The following is a 23539-nucleotide window of genomic DNA, read 5'->3' as shown; positions in this document are numbered from 1 at the left end:
AAACTACGTTTTGAGTTTGCTTACCCTTTGGCATTATCCAGTCTGATTCTCTTCTTCAAGGCTATCAGAGCAGCCCTGATTCGGTGAGCATTTACTAACTCAGAAGAGCCAGAGGGGACTGACTGACTAACCCAGCAACAGCACTCAGAGGGGAGAAATAACTTGGCTGAGATCACACGGCTGGAAAGTGGTGGATTCCAATCTGTCAGCTACGTGGTTGACCACTGTGCACATGAGCTCAAAAAGAGGGAACATTTCGGACTTTTAGAAACATCTTACATCTTGTTTAAATTACTGAAGCTAGCATTTCCCAAACTGATACTCTGTAGCCTCATCCGTTCGGTGAGATCAGCCTGGGAATAGAGTACCAGCATCAAACAGTTTTGGGAAATAGCAGTTGGCCTGTCATCTCTCATGAAGATGCACAGTGGACATCGGCCACTAAAGGCTCTGAGAAGTCCTGCGGCAGGCACCCCTGCTCTGCTTTGTCTAACTGAGTGTTTCTCAGGCTTCAGTCTGCATAGAGCTATCATTTGTCCAGCCAGTTGCGTATTATCTCCCAAGGAATAGTTCTTCTAGAAAATGCTGAGCTAGGCACATAGACCAAAGTTGAAAAATGGGCTCTTATGGGATGTATGAAGCTGCACATAGGTTTTATTTGACCTCTGTCCACAGAATTCTCCAGGCCAGAATCCTGGAGTGGTAGCCCTTCTCTTCTACAGGGGGTCTTCGCGACCCAGGGATGGGACCCAGGTCTCCTGCATTGCAGGCGGATTCTTCACTCTCTGAGCCACCAGGGAAGCCCATTTGGCATACACAGTGTTTTATAGTAATATTTTAGTCCATTGATAACATTTTGCAATTGACAAAGTTGGTTGACAGCAGTTTTGAAGTGTGAGATCTCAGTAGAATCCTTATTTCGTGCGTGTCTGAAAGTAGAAACGTCCATCCGCGATCAGGTATGCGCTGTGCCTGCCCTCGGGCGGAGCGCTCCTCCAGTTTGCCCGAGCCCCCGCCTCCCCCGTCGGCCCCCAGAGCACAGCTCGTGCGGTGCTCTTTGCACTGCTCTGTTCTTGTGGCAGAGTTGGGAGTACAGAAAAAATCTCCAACAGAGACCACTTTTCATCCTTCATAGCGTGTAAGACAATTTGAAGCAATGTAGGCTAATAAGCTGTAAATCCAGCCTTAGGGTCAGTTCATAAGCAGGTGTTGAACAGTGAATCGGAAGGATCAGTACTTTTCGTTTATTCATTCATCAAACATCTGAGTGCTTTCTTTGTGCCAGGAATGATTTTAGGATGAACAGAATGTTATACCCCATGCGAGCTTTCATTATAGCATAAAACAATTTTGTTGTTGTTCAGTCGCTCAGTCGTATCCGACTCTTTACAACCCCATGGACTGCAGTACACCAGGCCTCCCTGTCCATCACCGTCTCCCAGAGTTTACTCAGACTCATGTCCATTAAGTTAATGATGCCATCTAGCCATCTCATCCTCTGCTGCCCTCTTCTCCTTTTGCCCCCAATCTTTCCCAGCATCAGGGTCTTTTCCAGTGAGTCTCCTCTGCGCATCAGGTGGCCAAAGAATTGGAGCTTCAGCTGCAGCATCAGTCCTTCCAATGAATATTCAGGGTTCATTTCCTTTAGGATTGACTGGTTTGATCTCCTTGCTGTCCAAGGGACTCTCGGGCATCTTCTCCAGCACCAAATTCGAAAGCATCAATTCTTTGGCGCTCAGCCTTCTTTATGGTCCAACTCTCATATCTGTACATGACTACTGGAAAAACCATAGCTTTGACTGTACGGACCTTTGTTGGCAAAGTGATATCTCTGCTTTTTATGATGTCAAGGCTATGATCCATGAAGGAGAAGACCAATAACCAAGAAAATAAGCAGTTCCAGTGTATGAAAAGGGTTATGAATGAAATAAACAGAGTTTTGAGATAGAAAGCAGAGGAGAGAGGAAGCTGATAATTAGGATTGGATAGAGGGTGGGGTCAGGAAAGATTCGGTCTAATGCAAAAATTCAGGAAAAAAGATGTGATTTTTCTTTTCCTGAATAAGTCCAAACAATTCTTAGAAAATATGCAACCTAATTTTGCAGCATTCAAAACCGTTTTCTCACTTTCGGGAAGTGTTTGTTAAACAGATGACGAACTTGTTCTAGGCTATGGGTTATTTGCTTTTGTATTTTAAAGTTTTTTTTTTTTTAATGTTGGATCTTTTTTCTCTCTAATAAATGTAAAATATTGTTATCAGTCTGGGGGTTGTCTATGTTGGAACTAATCACAGGACAGAAGCGCCTTCCGCAGATTGTTTTTTGCCCGACATGACCTGGAATTACTCTGTGCCCACTCTTTACCCACTGTAATCGTATTTTTCAATTTTATATCATACATAGCGGACTTTATTTAAGGATATGCCAACTCCTGTGTCCTTAGGAATATCCCCAAAGTAATTACTGCTGCCAGAAAAAGAAGCAAGGAAAGAACATTTTATTGCTTAAGTCTCTACCCACATTTCACTTGCCATCGGAAATCAAGTTGAAAAATTCACTTACCCCTCAAGTGGAGGAGTTGCTGAGAGAGAAAATGGAAAACCCTTATTTATAGGAAGAAAGTGTGAATTGCTTTCTCTGATAGACTTCTTTCCACCTTCCACCTATGACTAAAATGGACAGCTGGTTTGTTTCATCTCATAAATATAACATCTCTGCCTCGGTCAATACCGCGGGCTAACGAGGCTCTATCGTGTCAAGGTGCTGTGTTACACTTTTGCTGCAAAGGTATAAGATGAGCTATTAATAACCTGAGGTTATGTCTACAGAGTATTAAAACAGGTGGTGAGCTTGTGATTTGTAATAAAGTATATCATACGGGATAATTGGTCCAACCTGGCTTGATTCAATCAGGTTAAGCAGCTAAAATGAACAGGGTTGCCTCTCTCCTTCCAAAAAAAAAGAGAAAATGGGTCAGTGGAGCATTTTTAGATCTGTGTCATGAAGATTCTCCCACCTAGAACACACGCCAGAAGAAGATGAGAAGTCTAGATTTCAGGAACTTCCCTGGTGGTCCAGTGGTTAAGAACCTGCCTTCCAGTGCAGGGGACAGAGGCTCAGTCCCTGGTTGGGGAACTAAGATCCCACATCTGATGCTGCAGAGCAGCTAAGCCCATGTGCCATCCTGGAGGGCCTGAGAACAGCAACAAAGACCCTACGAGACACAGCGAAGGCCACGTGTGCTGCAGCTAAGTCCTATATACATTTTACAAATACATAAACTTTTTAAAGTTGCCAAAGTGAATTTTTTTTTAATCTAGATTTTACACTTCAATATTTTTATGTTATTTTATTGCCCTCTGAAGTGTCTGGTAATTTCTTAATCAACTACTTGGCTCACTAGGAAGTTTATTTCAACTGTGGCACTCTGGCAGTACACAATTTTTAAGTCTTAAGAAAATTGAAAGGACAATATGACATCTGGGAATTTATTGAGAAAATGTGTAACATTTATCCATAAGGTTTTGTGTTTTTTGAAGTCCCACATTATTTGTAAGAGAAAAGTTCAGTTCAGTTGCTCAGTCGTGTCCCACTCTTTGTGACCCCATGGACTGCAGCACGCCAGGCCTCCCTGTCCATCACCATCTCCCAGAGTTTACTCAAACCCATGTCCATTGAGTCGGTGATGCCATCCAACCATCTCACCCTCTGTCATCCCCTTCTCCTCTTGCCATAAATCTTTCCCAGTATCAGGGTCTTTTCAAATGAGTCTGTATTTGGCCAATACTTATCATGTGGCCAAAGTATTGGAATTTCACCTTCAGCATTAGTCCTTCCAATGAACACCCAGGACTGATTTCCTTTAGGACTGACTGGTTGGATCTCCTTGCAGTCCAAGGGACTCTCAAGCGTCTTCTCCAACACCACAGTTCAAAAGCATCAAAGCTCAGTTTTCTTTATAGTCCAACTCTCACATCCATACATGATCACTGGAAAAACCATAGCCTTGACTAGACGGACCTTTGTCAGCAAAGTAATGTCTCTGCTTTTTAATACGCTGCTGGTCTTAGTTTTTCAAGTTGGGAAGATCTAAAAGATCTAGTTAGAGAGACTTTGCACTGAGTCTGGTATACCCTTACACTGGAGATCATGAACAAGATGACATAGAAATAGACTTATTGATTGTGAAGATAGCTATAACATAACATTAAATAAGAAAATCAAGTTTCAAAGTAGTGTATACAGAAACATCCCTTTAGGATAAATATCATGTTTGCCTTGCCTGTCAACATGTACATTCATCCTTCTACCCAGAGAGGGACTTGAAATGCAAAACTGAAAATTGTTGGCAGTAGTTATTTGCCGTCGTGGGATAATGGGTGCAGTTAATACTTTTATTCTTTGCTCATGTAAATTTTCTCTTTTTTATAAATGAAGCAAGCACGGAGTACTGCCTAAGTATACGGAAAATATTGCAATCTAGGTAGTTTCCCAGTTCCTCCACTAGACGGCGCTATGAAGCTTGCGCCCTCCTGAGCTGTATTAGAAACCGCAGCAGTAACCAGAGGTTTAACGGGTTATTTTCACTTACAGTCATTCTGCAACTGTGCAATCCAGAGGTTGCGTGGCAATTTCTTGTTCAGAAATAACACTGGCTTTTAAAACGCACAGCCAATGTGTGTTTTGGAAAGAGAAAACGCTGTGGATGGGCAGTTTTCCAAGTCCTCTCGTAACTGTATTTTACGGTTGTGCTATTTGAGTTCTTTCCTTATTTTTGCCATGAGCTTAAAAGATGTGAATGCATTTCTATCCGTTGATGTGAATGGGCAAGAATAGTGGTAAAGGGCTTCCCTGGTAGTCCAGTGGTTGAGAATCCAGAATACAAGGGACACAGGTTCGATCCCTAGTCCGGGAAGATCGCACATGCTTCAGAGCAACTACGCCTGGGGGCCACAGCTACTGAAGCCCGGCCACCCTAGAGCCTGTGCTCTGCAGCAAGAGAAGCCACTGCAGCGAGAAGCCCGTGCACAGCTGGAGAGAAGCCCTGCTCCACAAAACCGGAGAAAGCTTGCACAGAGCAGAGAAGGCCCGGAGCAGCCAAAAATTACACATATAAATAAATCTTAAAAAAGAATAGAGGAAAAAAAGTAAAAATACAAAATAAACTCCCAGGAGAGATCCTCCTTCGGTGGTTTTGAGCTTTGTAGTAAAACGAGGTGTTAAAGAAAAATTTCCAAATTACTTCAGAAATGTTAAATTTCCACTGAACATTTTTAGTAGACTTTGGTCTTGGAATCCCTTCCTGCTTATTTGATTGATTTCTTGCCCTTCTAAGAAAACTGAAGGATGTGTGTTTAGCTTTGAGCGTGCACGGATCCCGTTGTTCACCGTCGGTGTGACAGTGGGTGTGTGCAGGCGGTGTGGAGGGAGAAGAGCGAGGCCTGGGTGTTAGTCTGGAGCCCGCTGTTGCTGAGCCGGTGATGGCCTTGTGCGTCTGGGGCAACCGCGTGGGAGAGGAAGCGGAGCTCTCCCTTTTATCCCAGACAGCATGTGGCTCGAATTTCTAACAGATGGAAGAGAGTGGGGTAATGGGTTTCTGTACCAGTCAACATTGCTTAGACAAATCTTCCCGTGTTAAGCTGCGTGTTGGACCGTGATTCTTGGTACAAAAATTCACAATGAACCCAGTGCTGCCCGATCGGTGGGGACCTCTAGATGAGGTAGACGTTCATTACAAGTAGTTCCAGGAGAGGCTTTTTTTTAGTCTTGATCATCCTGCCTTCACGTATATTCTCACTTGGACAATGCAGACCTTGCTCTGAGGGAGAAGGAACCCAGCTGACAATTTACAGTGGGAGGAAGGCGCCAGAAGCCCCATGTGGGTTTGATCATAGACAAGTTATGATAAGGCAGCAGTTTTTCAACATGACAAATTGTGGTCGTTAACTAGTGTTTCAATCTGTCTGCCCTTTGAAGCCAAGTGAAAGGGAAAAAAATATATGTAGGTCTCTTCCGCACAGATGAAAAACACGCTGACCCCATGGACACCTGTTTCTTAAAAAGAAGTTTCCAGATAGTTCCTGGAGAGTGCCTGTGTTTCTGTCTGAAATTTCTGTTTGCTCAGAATGATCCGGAGGCCTGATGAAAATAGCGAAGATACATTTGTAGTTAAGGACAGAGATCCTACAAATACCCCATGGTTCAGGCATAGGCCACACCCTGGTGGCCGTGGGCCGGCTCGCCCTCGCCGGCGTGCTGTTTGGCTCTCTGGATGGCTTCTGTAAATTTGGAGGCAGTCGTCCCCACTTTGTTGTATTTGTTTAGTTTTGTTCGTGCTGGGCCTTCCTTGCTGTGCGGGCTCTTCTGTAGCTGCCGTGTCTCCCCTTGCCGTGGGGCGGGGCTCCGGGACGCGCGGGCTCAGTCCTGTGGCTCCCGGCTCCGGAGCGCCGGCTCGGCAGTTGGAGCCCACGGCCTTAGCTGCTTCTCGGGTGTGGGGTCTTCCCAGACGGGGGTCGAAACTGCGTCCCCTGCAGGCGGACTCTTCACCACTGAGCCAGCAGGGAAGCCACACATTTTGTTTTAATTTTAATTTTTAATACATAATATGTTCACATGGCTCAAAATAAGAAATTATTAAATGGCGTACTTGTCTAGCAATGCCGCTCCCGCCAGATAATCACTGTTTGTATTTTTAAATGAATCTTTCCTGAGCATATGCAAGCAAAAGACAAGCATAAATTCACGCTCCTTCTTGTTTAAGCAAACGCTAATCTACTAGGCACTGTGTTCTAGCCCGTGCTTTCTTTCCCCAGCTAACACTACTGTCTTTATCTGTACAGCGTGCAAATCTGGAACACATCGTTTTCCAATGAATGGATGTACCATGAGTTATTTACCCAGGACTTTATTAATGACATTTGGCAGGTTTCCAAGCATTTGCTATGACCTCATTGTAGTAAATAAGCTTTTGCATTTGTTATTTCATACTTACGTGAACTCAACTCTTAAGAGCAGAATCACTGGGTAAAGGAATATATGCTTTTTACAGTACCCTTCATCCGTCATCCGTTTGGCTGCAGCACGCAGGGTCTGCATCACGGGGCACGGCCTCGCTGGTTTCCACTCAAGGAGTTTAGTTGCTCCACAGTGTTTGGGATCTCAAGTTCCCCAATCAGGGATCGACCCACATCCCCTGCATTGCAAGACGGATTCTTAACCACTGGACCACCAGGGAACTCCTTAAAAGAATATACATGTTTTTAATTTTAGTTGGTAGTGCCAGAATTCCGACCCTCCCTCCATCGGGACTGAAGTTACTTGACTTGACTCAGTAAAACACGAGGGCGCCTGCTTCTCACCCCAGCCTCCTCACAGAACATCTTCAAACATTCAGACTTTTTGACTTTCGACCATTCCTTTCACGACTTTTGGAGTTTCAGTCAAAGTTACAAAAGCTCTGTCAATCCAAAATTATGGAAGCATTTCCTAAGTGCTCTTCTAGTGTATTTATCCATTTAGATTTTCCCCAGAGTAGGATTATGGCACTGGAGAAGGAATTGGCAACCCACTCCAGTATTCTTGCCTGGAGAATCCCACGGACAAAGGAGCCTAGTGGGCTACAGTCCACGGGGTCGCAAAGAGTCGGACATGACTGAGCAACTAACACACACACACACAGGACTATGGCACTGTGTTAACTTTTTAGATGGCCACCCCTGTCCCTACATCTTCAATATAAAAAGTCCTTTAATATAAAAAACCTGTATCACACACTAAACTCGCATATGTCTTTGGTCAAAATGTGTTACATGTTGTTCTTGTGTGTGCTCAGTCGTGCCTGACTCTTTGTGACCCCATGGACTCTATCCTGCCAGGCTCCTCTGTCCGGGGGATTTCCCAGGCAAGAACACTGGAGTGGGTTGCCATTTCCTACTCCAGGGGATCTTCCCCGACCCAGGGATCAAACCTGTGTTATATGTGAATGATGACAAATGTGGGGAAAATAGCAGGGAAGAGGAATAGAGACAAGGGAAATTAAAACAGGATAACTCTTTGTACAAAGTTGATATTTGGGTAAACCCCTGAAGGAAGGGAGGTGTGAGGCAGTGTAGATGGTACTTAAAAGCTTTTTGCTTCTGAAATCATTTGGGCCTAGGGTCAAATCCTAGCTTTAGTCTAAGATCAAAGGCAAGTTATTTATTCTTTGCATGAATCAATTTCTTTATCAGTAAAAATGGCGTCACAAATCGTTATAAGAGCTAAATGAGATCTTTTTAACTAGCTTAGCATTGGGCTTGACATATAAAGGTTGATCATTATCATTATAATGATATTACCATGGACATTTTTCCTTCTCATTCCACATTCCTCAAAGAAGGTATGGCTGCAAAATATCCCATCACGTGGTCCGTAGGTAGATTCCACATGTTACTATGACATGCTGCTTTATTTACTTGTTCTAGGATTGTGGAGACTTTTGAGTGGTTCTTCATTCCTACTTTTTCAGCCCTCTCCTGTAATGCTTGTATAAACTTTTTAATCTTTTTAAACTTTTTGTTTACTTATTTTATTCCTGCCGCTCGGGGTCTTCGCTGCTGCATGCAGGCCTTCTCTGGTTGTGGCAAGCGGGGGCGCCTCTAGCTCTGGTTCCCAGGCTTCTCACTGCGGCGGCTTCTCTTGTCGCCGAGCGCGGGGCTCTGGCACACAGGCTCAGTATTTGTGGCGTGTGGGGTCTTCCTGGACCAGCAGTCAAACCCGTACCTTCTGTTCAGCAGGTGGATTCTTAACCACTGGACCACCAGTGAAAGAAAGTGAAAGTCGCTCAGTCGTGTCCGACTCTTTGCAACCCCATGGACTGTATAGAATTCTCCAGGCCAGAATACTAGAGTGGGTAGCCTATCCTTTTTCCAGCAGATCTTCCCAGCCCAGGAATTCAACTGGGGTCTCCTGAGGTCTCCTGCATTGCAGGCAGGTTCTTTACCATTGAGCTGCCTGGGAAGCCTGTCTTGCCCCCTGGATCTCAGTCGAACTGAATAACCTGCCCCTGAAGCCCTTCCCACCTGGGTTCCCACCTCATCCTTCCCTTTCATGTCCTTCCCGCCGTCTGAAACTCCTCTCCACCCCAGCCCTCCCCACCCCACGTGTCCACCCGCAGCTCAGGCTCCAGGGCCGAGGGCAGATGCTGCTCCATCTTCAACCCTTCCTCATCCCTCTAGCTCAGCTGTTCTCATCCTTGACGCACATTGGAATCACCCAGAGGCTCTAAAAATGATGATGCCTGAGCCTCACCTCCAGACATTCTGATCAGATTGGTTCAGGGAGTGTCTGGGTGTTAACGCTGGTGTAAAATGCTGCCCAGCTGATTCTGAACGGCAGCTAAGTGGGCTCGTGGGACTCATGTTTCCTTTTACCCAAGTTCTTCTTTGCCGGCCTTTATCCACTGTGAGACTGTAAGCACTTCGAGACAGGAACGTCTCTGGTTCAATTTTGTCAGTCTCGCCAGGCTCAAGATGAGGCTCAGTAGCTTAACAGTGATGATGACAGTAACATCATTTATTGAAGGTTACTGTGTGCCTGGTGCTTTCACGCTGCGGTGTTGGAGAACATTCTTGAGAGTCCCTTGGACTGAAGGGAGATCCAACCAGTCCATCCTAAAGGAAATCAGTCCTGAATGTTCATTAGGAAGACTGATGTTGAAGCTGAAGCCCCAATACTTTGGCCACCTGACGCGAAGAACTGACTTATTTGAGAAGACCCTGATGCTGGGAAAGATTGAGGGCAGGAGAAGGGGATGACAGCATGAGATGGCTGGATGGCATCACCGGCTCAATGGACATGCGTTTGAGCAATAGTGGAGGACAGCGGAGCCTGGCGGGCTGCGTCCGTGGGGTCACGAAGAGTCAGACACGACTTAGCAACTAAACAGCAAAACGGCACTGTGCGCTGCACACGCGCTAAACCCTGTAGACGGGCCGTCCCACTGACACCCCAACGACCCTCAGAGGCAGGTGCTGCTCTTCTGGCCCATGAACACTCTAGACACAGACATCAGGGAACACGAAAAGGCAGGGGTGTGAACGGAGCAGAGGGCAGAGCCTGGGCCGGCTGGCTCCGGGCGGCACTCACACCGTGGGGCTGCTCTACAGTTTGCACGTGCTCACGATTCCCCCACCACGTTACTGAACGAAGGCGAATGAATGAGTAGGTGGAAGTAAGTAACTCTGTCCAAGGACCAGCTCCAGCAGGCCTGGTGGGGCGCTCCATTAGACTTAGTGCTGGTACCACACCCATGCTGGCTCGTCTGACACACACCTGTTTGATGATTTATGTAACTTTTTTGATTTAATATTTCATCTAAAGTTTTTCTACTCAACTCTACCCAAGCAAAACTGTTCATTGTACCAAAGAAGTATCTTTCCAAACAAACACTCCTAAAGAATAACTTCATGCATCTGTATGTGTCCATGTATATGCACCACCTAAAATCAAATCATCGCCCACACAGGCGCACCACATGCTAAGCGCCAAGGTGCTTCAGTCGTGTTCGACTCTTTGAGACCCCATGGACTGTAGCTCGCCAGGCTCCTCTGTCCGTGGGTTTTCCTAGGCATGAATACTGGAGTGGGTTGCCATTACCTTTTCCAGGGGATCTTCCTGACACAGGGATTGAACCCACATCTCTTGCATTGGCAGGTGGGTTCTTTACCACTAGCATGCATCTGGGAAGCCACTCATCTGCTAGACACAAAATTTTCAACCATCCTCTTTATCAACCTACTTAACAACCTGGATACGAATTATACCTTGGAATTATAAAAAAATTCAACTCATATTAGACTTCTAATATGAACAGAAAAGGGCTTCCCAGGTGGCACTAATGATAAATAACCCCCCCTGCCAATGCAGGAGACGTAAGAGACATAGGTTCAATCCCTGGGTCAGGAAGATGCCCTGGAGGAGGGCACGGCAACCCACTCTAGTATTTTTGCCTGGAGAATTCCATGGACAGAGGAGCCTGGTGGGCTACAGTCTGTGGGGTCTCAAAGAGCCGGACACGACTGAAGGGACTTAGCACAGCACAGCACACAGCATGAACAAGAAGTTATATTAGAACCTGTTTAAAAGGGCATCTCTTCCCAGGTAAAACTCGTTCTGCCTGGGATGAACTAGAAAAGCTGAGAACTTAGAGCTGTGGCTCTGATCTGAGTTGGGTTTTATGAAGTTCCAGCTCTTTCAGAGGCATTTCACAAGAAGCGCTGCTCCATTTAGAGAGAGCTCTGGAACTGAGGAAAACTCTGTGGAATACACACATTATTATTACCTTTTAAAATATTCACCAAAATGTGTTTATATATTGTCATAGCTGTTCAATAAAAAAGCAGCCACATTCTTTATTTGGCCATGCCATGCAGCATGTGGGATCTTAATTCCCCAACCAGGAATCGAACCCACGCCCCCTGTGTTGGAAGTGCTGAGTCTTAACCACTGGACCACCAGGGAAGTTCCAAAGAAAGCCCCATTTCTGATGCAGACTCTTCTGGCTTGGTCCTTGGAACTAGGCTAACCCATATGCCAAGTGATTCAGCATGGGGAGGCTATCTAGAAACCCAAAGAAGGGAACAGGTCCTGTGGGTGCTGTGACCCAGAAAGACTTCAGCGAAGGATGTAAACTTGAGCCCAAGCCTGCAGAATGGATGGGTTTGAAGTAACCTGGCTTGGCCCAAGGTCATGGGAGTGAAGAAAACAAAAAAGGCCACTTTGGCAAGCATCCTGCCATCCTGGGTGGGTTAGAAGAGGAAGTCCATCGCTGTACCCCAGCTTTTCACCAATAAACTCCCAGATCCTGAAGACGGAATTATTGTTCTAAAATATCAGTGCGTTTCTTAGTTGATACAATCCACCACTGTGGGGACGGTGGGAAACCGCATAGAAGGATCTCCCACAATCAGACCCGGGGACCACAGAGCGCTGCGTCCTGCACAGCCTTTCTGCAGAGCTGGGAGAAAAGGGGTTTTGTTTGGGACGCGCCCTGCCGTGTTTGCTCGCCTCTGGCTCCGGACAATGTCCCTCCGACTTGACTGCAGATGCTGATTCTGTTAGAAGAGGGGGCGGGGAAGGAAGAGTGACTCTCATAAGCCCCTGATTGTTCTACATCCCTGTGGGCAGAAGAAGTATGGCTGGAATTAGCGGGTAAGGGAGAAAGAGGCGGGAAGCAAAAATATTGCTTTGAGAGTCCACATTCAACAAGTTGCAACCGTGAAAACTCTGTCTCAATCCTAGGACTTAGTTGACGGCAAGGGAAAGGGAGGACAGGAAGTCCCAACTGTGAGCCGCTCTGTCCCCGGGGACCCTGAGCAACTGGAGATTGCAAAGGAGGACGCCCAGGCAGAGAACAGTTCCATCATGAGCTTCTTTAAAACCCTGGTAAGTAATTTCAACTCCTTTTCTACTCTATTCCTAAGTCTTATTGCAAGAAAGTTTTGCTAGCTCTAAGAATGACGGGCTTGAATGGCACTGCTCTAAACGGGGTGTCACCTTGGTGTAGCCGGACCCTGGAGAACAGGGAAAGGTGTTTCGTAAGGGAATTGACTTTCCGCGAAGGAGCCTTTACTGCTGGCAACTGTGAGAAGCATGGCAGGTGACCAAACTATAGCCACGCTGTTGTTCAGCGGCGAAGTCGCGTCCAACTTACATGCGGCCCTGTGGACTGCAGCGCGCCAGGCTCCCTGTCCTTCACTGTCTCCTGGGGTTTGCTCAGATTCACCTCCGTGGAGTCAGTGATGCTATTTAGCCATCTCATCCTCGGCTGCCCCTCTCCTTTTGCTTTCAGTACAACGTGAGCCATGTGGTCATGGAACTCTACCGCAGTTGGTGTCTTACGGTTACTGACCATAAAAATAATTGGAAAAAACTTCTTTGAGTTGCTGACCTGCCAAAGCGTTTTTGCCACTCAAATGGCAAATCGAACTGTAGAAGTCACTTTCTATCTTGTTACGTCTAAAGCTCTCATCGGGTTGAGGCAGGGACCCACGCCTTCCATTGCTTGCTCATCTCTGACTCTTCAGGGCCCACGGCTTGGCACGTGCCAAACACTCAGAAAAGGGCTGAGTGAGTGCATGCATAATTAAACAGACAGCTTCATTTGGGCTATTTCCAAAGACCAAGACCAGCTTCGAAAGATAAAACAGAAAAAAATCAACAGAGTGTGCGACAAACACCAAAGGGCTGTATGTTTGTTTGGATCAGTGGGAGCCTTGCTGGAAAGTCTGGCCTTCCAAGAGACACACTTGAATGTAGTCAAGCTCTGGGTGAATGTATAAGATCTGATGCATTTCACTATAAAATATTAACTTCATTAACTTTTCTATACCTAGGCATTACCAGGATTTCTTATTATATTCCTTACCTGTAGAGTAAACTGGACTGTGTTAAATAAAAATATGAAATAAGGACTTCCCTGGGGGCCCAGCGTTAGGACTTGATGCTTTCACTGTGGGCCCCTGGGTTCAGTACCTGGTTGGGGAACTATGATTCTGCAGCAAGGCCAAAAAAAGAAAGGAAAGAGAGAGAGAGAAAAAAAAAAGAAATAAATAAAATCACCCTAAAGAGCTATGGTTTGTAACATCTGTTTTTTTCAAACTTTTAAGGTTTCGCCTAACAAAGCTGAAACAAAAAAAGATCCAGAAGACACGGTAGGTAGCCTGAAGTATGTTTATATTTGGGTTTGTGTGTGAAACTGGCTTTGGGTTTCTGTCCTCTTTTTTGAATTTCATGTGTGTGTGTAGATACATGTTTACATATTTGGCAATTTAACACTGCCGTTAGGTTGTCCTTAAAATGTTCCTTTTATGTTAATGGTATTTTAATGAAAATTTTGGTGGAAAACTTGAAATATGTGCCAATTGTGGCTAAATAATGTCACAAAAACCAATTTCTTGCACAGAATTAGAACAGACTACTAATAGTTATATATCATCTTAGTCTTTTTCGTTGTGTGTGGAGAGACCCAGGGAATAGAGTAAAAGCCACTGGAAATGAGAAAGCGGTGGGACTCAATTTAAAGCAGATGTAAGCCTCTGGGCTTTTGGTTTTTAAAAACTGTGTCCTGCTTGGTTTTTCATGTCATTTGAAAAAAAAAATTAATCTCTACTGCCATGGCAATTGCTTGGTGGCACGAAACAGCCATGAGTTGACACTTGCCAAATGGAGGGGTTAGGATGCCCTGGAGAGCGTGCCCTTTTTCACTGTCATCCTAGAAATTCAGCCGGTTCCCCTCAAAGTACATTTTGTCTGCAACGGCGACTTTCTAGAGATGTTTTCCCTTTACACTAGACAGAGCTGGTTTTCTTTAGTAGGACACATGGTTTGAATTTCCCGGGAATCACGAGGAAAACTGACCTTGGTGACAGAGAAGTGCCTTGTGTCCTCCTTTTGGTGATTGAAAGTGCTTTGAAAGCCACTGGGACCAAACAAACGGGTTGGCCAACTTGGTCCATCTGCTTCCCATATTTGAAGGGACTGAGGTATGAAAAAGATCCTAGAATTTGTCTCAGAAGACCTGTGTTCGAGCCACAGTCCTGCTACTCGAAGGCTGTGTGATCCTAACCCGTCTGAACCCAAATTCCCACATCTGTAAAACCGAGGCAATAAAACTTCTATCTCCCCACCCCCAGGACTGAAGGTGTGACCATGCCTGGTAAGCCCAGGGAGCTCTATTCAAATGTAGGTGATCCCTATTTCCCTAATCCCTGCAGGACAGATTGAACACCAGGATTACATTTGCCTTGTATTGATGGGTTCCTCTAGAATTTTCTTTTTCCATTGGAAAAAAAAAAAGATATATCTGAGGCATCTACGTGCATTTTCCTATAAAGTTATTTATTTGCTACAAGGCTGCTAGGGTCAAGTTCAGTGAATGGTTGGGTCCATGGATTTCTCTTTGGGTTCTGCGTCTTGCATTGTTTGAAAACAGTAAGGTGTGTGCGTGTGACATGTGGCTTTCTGAGTGACCTGGGGCCCTCCCTCTCATCAGCTGCTCCTGCCTAACCTAGAATGTGGTCCCAACAGAAAGTACCTAGAGATAAAAATCTCATGCTTCTGCCCAGAGAGGGCTGGGTTCATTACTGAGGCAACTGGATCTCAAAAGAGGCTTTTGTGAATGTAGGTTGCCTGTGACACCCACAAACAGACTTTCCAACCTGATTCTCACGCTTGCCTCCTGGACATGTTTTCTACTGAAGTTCTTAGATTTATGCCTTTGAAACCTTTGTCCATCTTCTCATTTGGCCCTGGGCAATTTTTAGCACACTCAAAATCCCCCAGTATTTGTGACTTGAGTCAGCAATTCTGAATAATTGTAGCTGGGCTATTTTAGTCCCAATTTTGTCTCATTTTGGCTCAGAGGACTGGCTCATTCTAGAAACATCTTTTGCCTAGGAGATCTGCCCATCTAGAAGTCAGTTGAATCTTTGTGGATAATACTGTTCCCCTGAGGTTTCTAATACCAAAAAAGGGGAGATCAGTTTGAGAATGAAAGCCACTCAGTGGCAGGATTTGCCTTGAGTCCAGGATGCAAAAATAAGTTGCTTACCTTCAGGTATATGTATATATATATATATATTTTTTTTTTCACATGACAGTAGCATTTAGATATTTAAAGCCATCCAGGAGGGACTGCATTCTCTTCTTCATTTTTAAAGTTTTTTCACCTGGTTATTTCCTGACCTATAGACAAAGCTTAAAAATCTTGTCATTGTCATTAGCAGATGGAGTTGTGCTAATCTGGGTCATTTGAATAGGTTACCGTGTTGAAAATCAACATGTAACAAAAATAGACGGTGGCAGTGCTCTTTAACCGTGTCTGAGAGTTTGACAAAGTGTTCACATGATTCCTTGTGATTGGAAGATGAGGGTGATGTATCAGTAGATAATTGACAACCAGGATTACCGCACTTAAAAACAAAAGAGAAATATGGATTTTGTTTAAAAACAAAGTTCTGAGCTGTGACTGCTGTTGCCCGAAAGGCGTCTAAGGGAGAAAGTGTCTCTGATGGACAAGCCGGGCAGAAGACATCCGAGGTCCAGGCTAAAGGCGCCAAGAAAAAGCACCTGCATAGCCCCAGGCTAGGACTCGCCTTCAGAAAATTCTTTAGGCATAAGGTCTGTATCTCGTTAAACTAGGAGGGAAAAAAACAGAACCCTGGTCTTCATTCTGTGGCTTACCTGCACATCCTGTGTCCACCCAGCTCCTCTTCAGTGAAGAAAGAGCCTTGGGTGGTGGGTCTCATTAGAGGGAAATTAAATATTATGTGAGACAATTTTCAGTGATTTTTTTTTAAGTCCTCATGGTTTTAAATGTCTCAGATTACTAGTGTGGACCAGGGTTCTAAGATTCTTCTAACCCAGTGTTTCCCAAATGTTGAATGTTTGCGTACCTGCCCCATCATTTTTGAGATATATCACTATTTACTTGGGGCTTCCCTGGTGGCTCAGCTGGTAAAGAATCCACCTGCAATGTGGGAGACCCGGGTTTGATCCTTGAGTTGGGAAGATCCCCTGAAGAAGGGAATGGCTACCCACTCCAGTGTTCTAGCCTGGAGAATTCCATGGACCATATAGGGGGTTGCAAAGAGTCAGACACGACTGAAAGACTTTCATATTTATTAAATATTTCTATATTGAAATTTACTTACTCCTTATTTAAAGTTATCTTGAAAAGAAACTTAACATTACATCACACTTGTAAAGCAGAATCACTTTTCATAAGAAGAAGGTACCATTATATAAGCAATAAAAAAGATATTACCTTCTAGCTACCTGGCTCATGTTAAGCTCTGAACTGTTGGCCTTTCTAGCTTTATGGAAAGGCACTTAGCCAACGGTAGGGAAATGTTAAAGATTTCTCTACCAAAACCAGACTGAGATTTCCTCCTGAATTGTCTTACAAAGATGAGAATTGAAAAAGGATGAGTATTTTCATGGTTTTAATATTATTTAATATCGTATCTTGGCTCAACCCAAAGCCATCTCTCATCCCACCAATGGTCTGCTTTCTGCACTTTGGGAAACACTTTTCTAACCTCAAGATTTTATCGCCTTGTGCTCTGCTCCATCTCTTCCCTGTATTAACTAGACTTATACTGAACCCAAATGGAAGCCCAGGCACCGCAAAACAATGAATGAAGGCGGAACAAACTCTGCCTCCACGTTCTTGACAAGCAAAGACAACACAGAAGTCAGTTTCGGAGATTTCATTCTTCTCGTGTCTAAGAAATAGCCAGTATTTGTCTAAAACCATCATCAATTAAAAGGACCCCGGACTTGGGCCAGCATGCTTCTAAAGTTGCTCGAAATGTCCACCATTCTCCACTAGGTTGAATGAACTTATTTTAAAAACATCCCCAGCTGGGTATGAGAGTCCCTGGACTGTGTATGCAAATAAAAGCTCCACAGAAAGCTCTCCTGGCTGAATCTATATTTGCATAAACAAACTATTATGGAGCCACCCTTTGATTTCCCTACAGAGTTATTTTGTTCTGCAAAGAGAGAAGGGGGCGGATGAGAGATTCTGCAGTGGGGGAGGGGAAATTAAAAGGCAGTACTACCGGATGCGGTAGACGATTTGGTAACTGCTGGTGGAACGGGTCAGAGACTGGGGCAAAGGAATCCCCCAGAATTCCCAAACAGGGAGCCCCTGTGAGGAGGGAGCTTGGAAGTCGTATGACTGCCCACCACCCCCACCCCTACCCCCGGCAGATCTGCATGTCTCATGAAATTCATTTCACGCTAAGTTCCAGAGTCTCTTCCCCTCCCACAAGTGGACCACCCAAGTTCAGTATTCCCAGGGCTTCCCCAAACCTTGGTCTCGCTTCCTGCCCCTCAGGTGCCTGTGGGGAAAGGAGAGGAGTTTGGGACTCCTGGGTGATGTGGAAGTGGCCCTCCCTGGGGCTCTGTGTAGCAGACCAAAGGTTTCGCCTTGAGTCATATTCAGTCTATTGCTTTACGTCATTTAAGGGGACAAGTCCCAGACATTCTTTACTCTCATTTATACAGCAGTTTGGTGGGCCTCATTGGCTTTTACCTTCCTGCCTCGGAAAGTGTTCGTCTTTTCCTCAATGATTATTCGGTCGTCGAAAAAGATAGGAAAAAAGGGCCATTAAAACAGACCAGCCAGAGTCTATCAGTGAACCTTGGTGCCTGATTCTGGGAGGTGTGATATCCCTCCTCCTTGAGTTCGTTGTGACCCAGGACCGAAAAGGAGACCTCATCCAAGCAAATTCAAGGATAAAACATTGTCTTCTAGTTTTGCTCTAAAAGAATATAAGGGATAGCAATCCTGGTTAATGCCTAGGTTCATTTCTTTATAGATCAATTTTCCTTCTTATAAAAAGGATTTTCTTAGTGTAAAAGAATGGAGAATCCTGGAGTTAATCAATGGAATACGTTTGTTGTCATAAATAATAAGGAGGTCAGCATTTCTTTGCTGAATCTGAATCTTTTTTCTCTTGGCTTAATCACACATGATGCTTCAGCATAAAACGTTGTCACACGTCCTGCAGACATTGGACAGGGCCATGCACACAAAGGATGTGGATTTAGAGTGTCTTTGCTACGCCCAGAAATGCTCCCTTCCCCACTCTGGTTTGCTCAGTGCCTCCTCTGTGGGTTAGACAGTAAAATATCAGCAGCTACCTCACAGGATTCATAAGCTTCTGCCACACATTCATTGTTTTTTGGTTCTTGGTACAGTGTTTACATCTTACTAACACTTCCCCTCTTCCACACCCAAATGTGAAAAGAAGATGAAAACTTACTGCGGAGGAAGGTAAGATCCTCTGATACGCAACCTCCAATTCTAATACACTAGACTTTCACGGGTAGGTTTGTCAGATAAATAACAGGTACCCAGTTCAACTCAGTTTCATATAAACGGCAACTAATTTTTTAGTATAAAAATAAGTATGTCGCAGGCAATATTTGGAGCATCCTTAGGCAAAAAAAGTATCCTTTGTTGATCTGAAATTCAGATTTAACAGGACATCCTGTGGTCTCACTGTTATTTGCTAAATCTGGCAACCCTATTCAGGAGATTTTCTCCAAAAAACATGGATAGAACTTGTGTAGTCTCCACCGTAACACAAACAAAGAGTATGAATTCAGTTGATGCTGGCAGAACACCATTTGGAACGCTTCTCTGGGAAGCAAGGAGGTGTGTGGGCAGGGAGGGGACGACTCATGGCAATCTGTGACTCCACAGCCCTGCACGAGGGGGTGGATGGGCAGAAACATGACGCGGCAGCATCCTGTGTGGGTCTCTCCCTGTGGTCCCCATCATCAATTAATTTGGTGTTTATTTAATACCCGTTTTGAGCCACACACAGGATCTAATGGGATATAGGGATGTAACGGTGAGAAAGGCATCACAGCTCATACCTGCACAGAGCGCAGCCTGGCCAGAGAGACGCAGAGTCACAAGCACATAACACAGTACTTATATTTCCATGCGCCTATTATGAGCTTCCCTGGTGGCTCAGTGGTAAAGAATCTGTCCACAATGCAGGAGACACGGGACTGAATGTCCAGGTTTGCGTATCACCCATCCTGGATTCAGAAGTCAACTCTGTCCCCTTATCAGTGTAATCACAAGCCACTTGTTTAACCAGCCGGGACCAAAACTTCCCTAACTGTAATGCATGCATGCATGCTCAGTTGCTTAGTCACGCCCAACTGTTGCAACCCTATGGACTGTAGCCCACCAGCCTCCTCTGTCCATGGAATTTCCCAGGCAAGAATATTGGAGTGGGTTGCCATTTCCTTTTCCAGGGGATCTTCCTGACTCAGGGATGGAACCTGCCTCTCCTGTGTCTCCCACATCAGCAAGTGGATTCTTTACCACTAGTATGGACACAGTCATTCATTCCGTCCTCATCAGACTGTTGTTACAACATTCAGTGGCTTAGAATGGTGCTGGGCACTGGTGCCTTCTATCGCTGTTACATCAGAGTTAAAAGTTGGACATGTCTTTGCCCAGTTCCCTAGGACCATAGTCCCCTCTTCAAGGGCCTGAGGGAGACAGGAGGCTGAGGGGAGGAGGCAAAACCAGCCAAACCAGAGGTGTCTTGTGGGCTTAGCAACTGGACCTGCCCTGGTAGAAGGCTAGAACTCCAGAACCAAGCTTCTTATTGTACCTCCCATGCAGCTTTGACTGAGTGGGCTGAGCACCTGTGAAGGGACAGCCCTGAGCTGGTAACACAGTCTCTCAGTAGAGGAAGCAAAGCAGCAGAATTTAAATGAAAACAGCGGGGGACCCAGTGAGTAATGGAGCGTTTCCTGCAATGACGTGAGCAGGGCCGACGACTTACTTAAGCCAACAACAGTGCTTGCTAAGAGATGGGAGTGAGGTCAGCCCCACCCCCAGCCCAGATTATTGGTCTAAAACGGACCCCTTGAGCAAATGGGGATTTTCCTGGGAGAGCAGAAGTGAAGTTGATGTTGGGGACCTCGCCTGGCCACTCCTGCTGTTCCTGCTTCTGTCCTGGCCTCTGGCGCTTGCTGAGGGCTCTGGGCATACACCATTCCCTGGGCCAGGGGCCTCTTCCCCTCTCCCCCAGTTAATTTCTAGTTGCCCTTCAGATCACAGCACAGTCTCCTTCCTCTGTCAAGCCTTCCTGACTGTCATGGTAGATCTAGTTTAGCACCCCCTCCTTTTTTTTTAGCACCAAATCCTCCGCTCTACCCTGTAGCACTTATCATAGTTGAAATTTTACGTTCACCTATGGAATTATTTGTTTGGTGTCTCTGTCTCTTCATGAGAACACGTCAACCCAGCACTCAGTATCCGTCACAGGTCATAGAAGGCAGTTGATCGCATTTTTCACAAGTAAATGCATACATAATCATACCTCCCTCCTATTTTCTGAAAAAGACAGCAAGCTAGTTGGTGGAGGGCACTTCCCCTTCAACCAGTCCTCGTTAATTTAATTACCATTTAGAGTTAAAACAGCACGAAGTGTCCCAGACCGTTAGGAACATGCATAAATGCAGAACCGTCTGAGCCCAACCAGTTTGATCGCACTGTTGATACAAGGCAGAGGTTATTTTAAACCCCAGCATTATGCGGTTTTATACGTTTTTAAATGGAACTGGGATTATTCCAGGATCACCTGTCACAGAAGTCATTTCTATACATTGGCCCTTTAGCTCCTAATTCAAATGTAGAATCTGCTCCGTAAGTGATTCCCTTTTAGTATCAAAAAAGTCAGCACAGAAGATATTGTGTCTTGCATCAGACAGTAAAGTTCAGTGATCCGTGAGCTTCCTTCAGAGAGGTAATGTGCAGTGTGGGGAGAGCGCCAGGTCGGAGAGGAAAGTCCGGGTCTGAGGCCAGACTGTGCCCCTGGTTAGTGTCGGCGGGTCACAGACCTCAGTTTCCCCCTTCATGAAAATTCAGGCATGGGGCTAGACGGTCTCTAAGACTCTTTCCAACATCAGAAATACTCTGAAAGGTTTGAGTGTTTCCACACTGTTTTTACTCTCAGACTTTTTTTTCCCTTTTAATCAGAAAATGTAGTCAAAGATCTGACATCCCTGGGGATTGAAAGGGTTGTGTCACGAGTCCCTGGACCAAGGATCGTTAAAATGGAGACACGTAAGATGACGAGGTTAGGCCAGATGAGCCCAGTGTTAGAATTTTTCACACGGTGCTCACTTGTGTAGAGACAGAGAGACTGTAAGTCTCCCAGCTCTTCCCCTGCCCGGTGAGAGCATGGGAGTAAGAGCGCAGTCGCTGAGGAGGGCCGATGGCCCCGCGCGGCACGGTGGCCTGGCTGCTCAGAGTGCGGGGAGGAGGAGGAGGGCCGGGGAGACGGGGAGGCAGGAAGCCCAGGGCCTGAGTGAGCGGCGTGCGCTTCCATGCCAGTGTCCGTCCACTCACTCGCGTCTACTTTAGACGAGGAGGCTGCGTCTACAAGTGGAGACATGGGGCTTGTGGATGGCCCGTCAGACCCAAGCCTCTGTCCCGAGTGCCTCACACAAAGTCTAGAGATGTTAGAGCTTTAGATTTCTGTAAACTGCAGATCACCGTAGTCAGGGGTCCCTAGCCGCCAGGCCGAGGGCCGGGACGGTCCGTGGCCTGTTAGAACCGAGCCACACAGCAGGAGGTGGGGGCGGCGGGCGAGTGAGGCCTCACCTGTTCTTACGGCGGCTCCCGTCGCCTGCACAGCTGCCTGAGCTCTGCCTCTTCTCGGCTCAGCAGCGGCACCAGACTCTCATGCAAGCTAGAGCCCGCGAGGGTCCAGGTGGGGTGCTCCTTGGGAGAGAGAGCCTAATGCCCCATGGCCTGAGGAGGGGCTGAGCCAGGGAGCTGACCCAGCGGAGCAGCTGCAGATATGCACGATCCTTCACAGAGAGGTCTGGCTGCGCAGTGACCGCAACAGATCAGTTACTTGCAGACTCATATCAAAACCCTATGAGTGAGTAACAAGCGAGTTGTGTAATTATTTCATCATATATCACAATATAATAACAATAGAAACGAAGCTCAGAGTAAACGTAACGCACCGGAACCATCCCGAAACCCTTCCCTCAACCCCGGTCTACGGGAAAATTGTCTTCCACGAACCAGCGCGTGGGGCCCACGAGGTTGGGAGCCACTGAGTGCAGTGACCTCGCAGGCAGTGAGAGCAGATCACCAGCCCTTCTCTTCCAAAGCAGATGTATTAGAACCCATCTTTCACTGCAGACTTTGGATCAGTAAGACAGTACATCTTTATCATGTAAACAAACACGAGTGTGTTGGAGATGCACGTTCAGAACACTTTTCTGCGGAGACCACAGTCTAAAGAAGACCCATGGCCTCAGCACAAACTAACATTCTAACAGCCAAGTGCCCCTTTCTGTCACCTTGAGCCCTAATGTGTTCCTTACATAAATATGATACCTAATGCTTCTATGTATTTTTGCAAAAGAGAAGTATCTGGACTTTTCCCAAGATTTTAACACAAATCCACAACCACACAGAATATTTGAAAAATACAGAAAGTTGTAAAAGGGAAACTTAACATGCATAACCTCAGCCCACATGTGTAAAGAAGAGCCCTTTCGCTTTTGAAATCCTGCGATGATAAACTTTTTTTGTGACTTTTATAGGGCGAGGAAAAGTCAGCCGCCCCTTCAGCCAACCTCAAGTCAGACAAAGCCAACATCACACTCCAGGAGCCCCAGGGGGCCGCCAAGAATTCTACACCCACTGAAACAGCCAAGGACGGGGCCAAGGAGAAAGGGGGCCCCAGCTCTCTGCCTCTGGGCAAACTGTTCTGGAAAAAGGTAAGTCCTAGTCTCCAGATTTGGAGAGTCCCTGGGGCCAGGATGACTTGAGAAATGGTTTCTGGTGGGCCAGCCACAGTATTCAATGATGCATGGAGTTTCTTCTTCAAGCTGACTCAACTCACCACTGAGCCGAAGACTTGTAACTCACCCCGTGAGAAAAATGCAATGTCTGTCGTGTTGCAAGCATGTGTTTTGTGGGAAAGAAAAGGAAATGA

The 23539-nt window shown here is 45.9% G+C and overlaps 1 protein-coding gene across 1 annotated transcript in view; it reads left to right on the top strand.

Annotated features, from left to right (window-relative positions):
- BCAS1 (brain enriched myelin associated protein 1) overlaps nt 1–23539 on the top strand; it is an 89725-nt gene that overhangs the window by 31722 nt on the left and 34464 nt on the right. The window contains exons 5-8 of the mRNA XM_055543359.1: nt 12279–12422; nt 13646–13690; nt 16023–16157; nt 23145–23321. Coding sequence (XP_055399334.1) covers nt 12279–12422; nt 13646–13690; nt 16023–16157; nt 23145–23321 — 501 coding nt within the window. The remainder of the gene's footprint in view (nt 1–12278; nt 12423–13645; nt 13691–16022; nt 16158–23144; nt 23322–23539) is intronic.

Source organism: Bubalus kerabau, chromosome 13 (genome assembly GCF_029407905.1).
Source record: "Bubalus kerabau isolate K-KA32 ecotype Philippines breed swamp buffalo chromosome 13, PCC_UOA_SB_1v2, whole genome shotgun sequence".
NCBI classification, from domain to species: Eukaryota; Metazoa; Chordata; class Mammalia; order Artiodactyla; family Bovidae; genus Bubalus; species Bubalus kerabau.
Note: the sequence above shows the minus strand (reverse complement) of the source record. Positions and strands in the feature narration are given on the sequence as shown.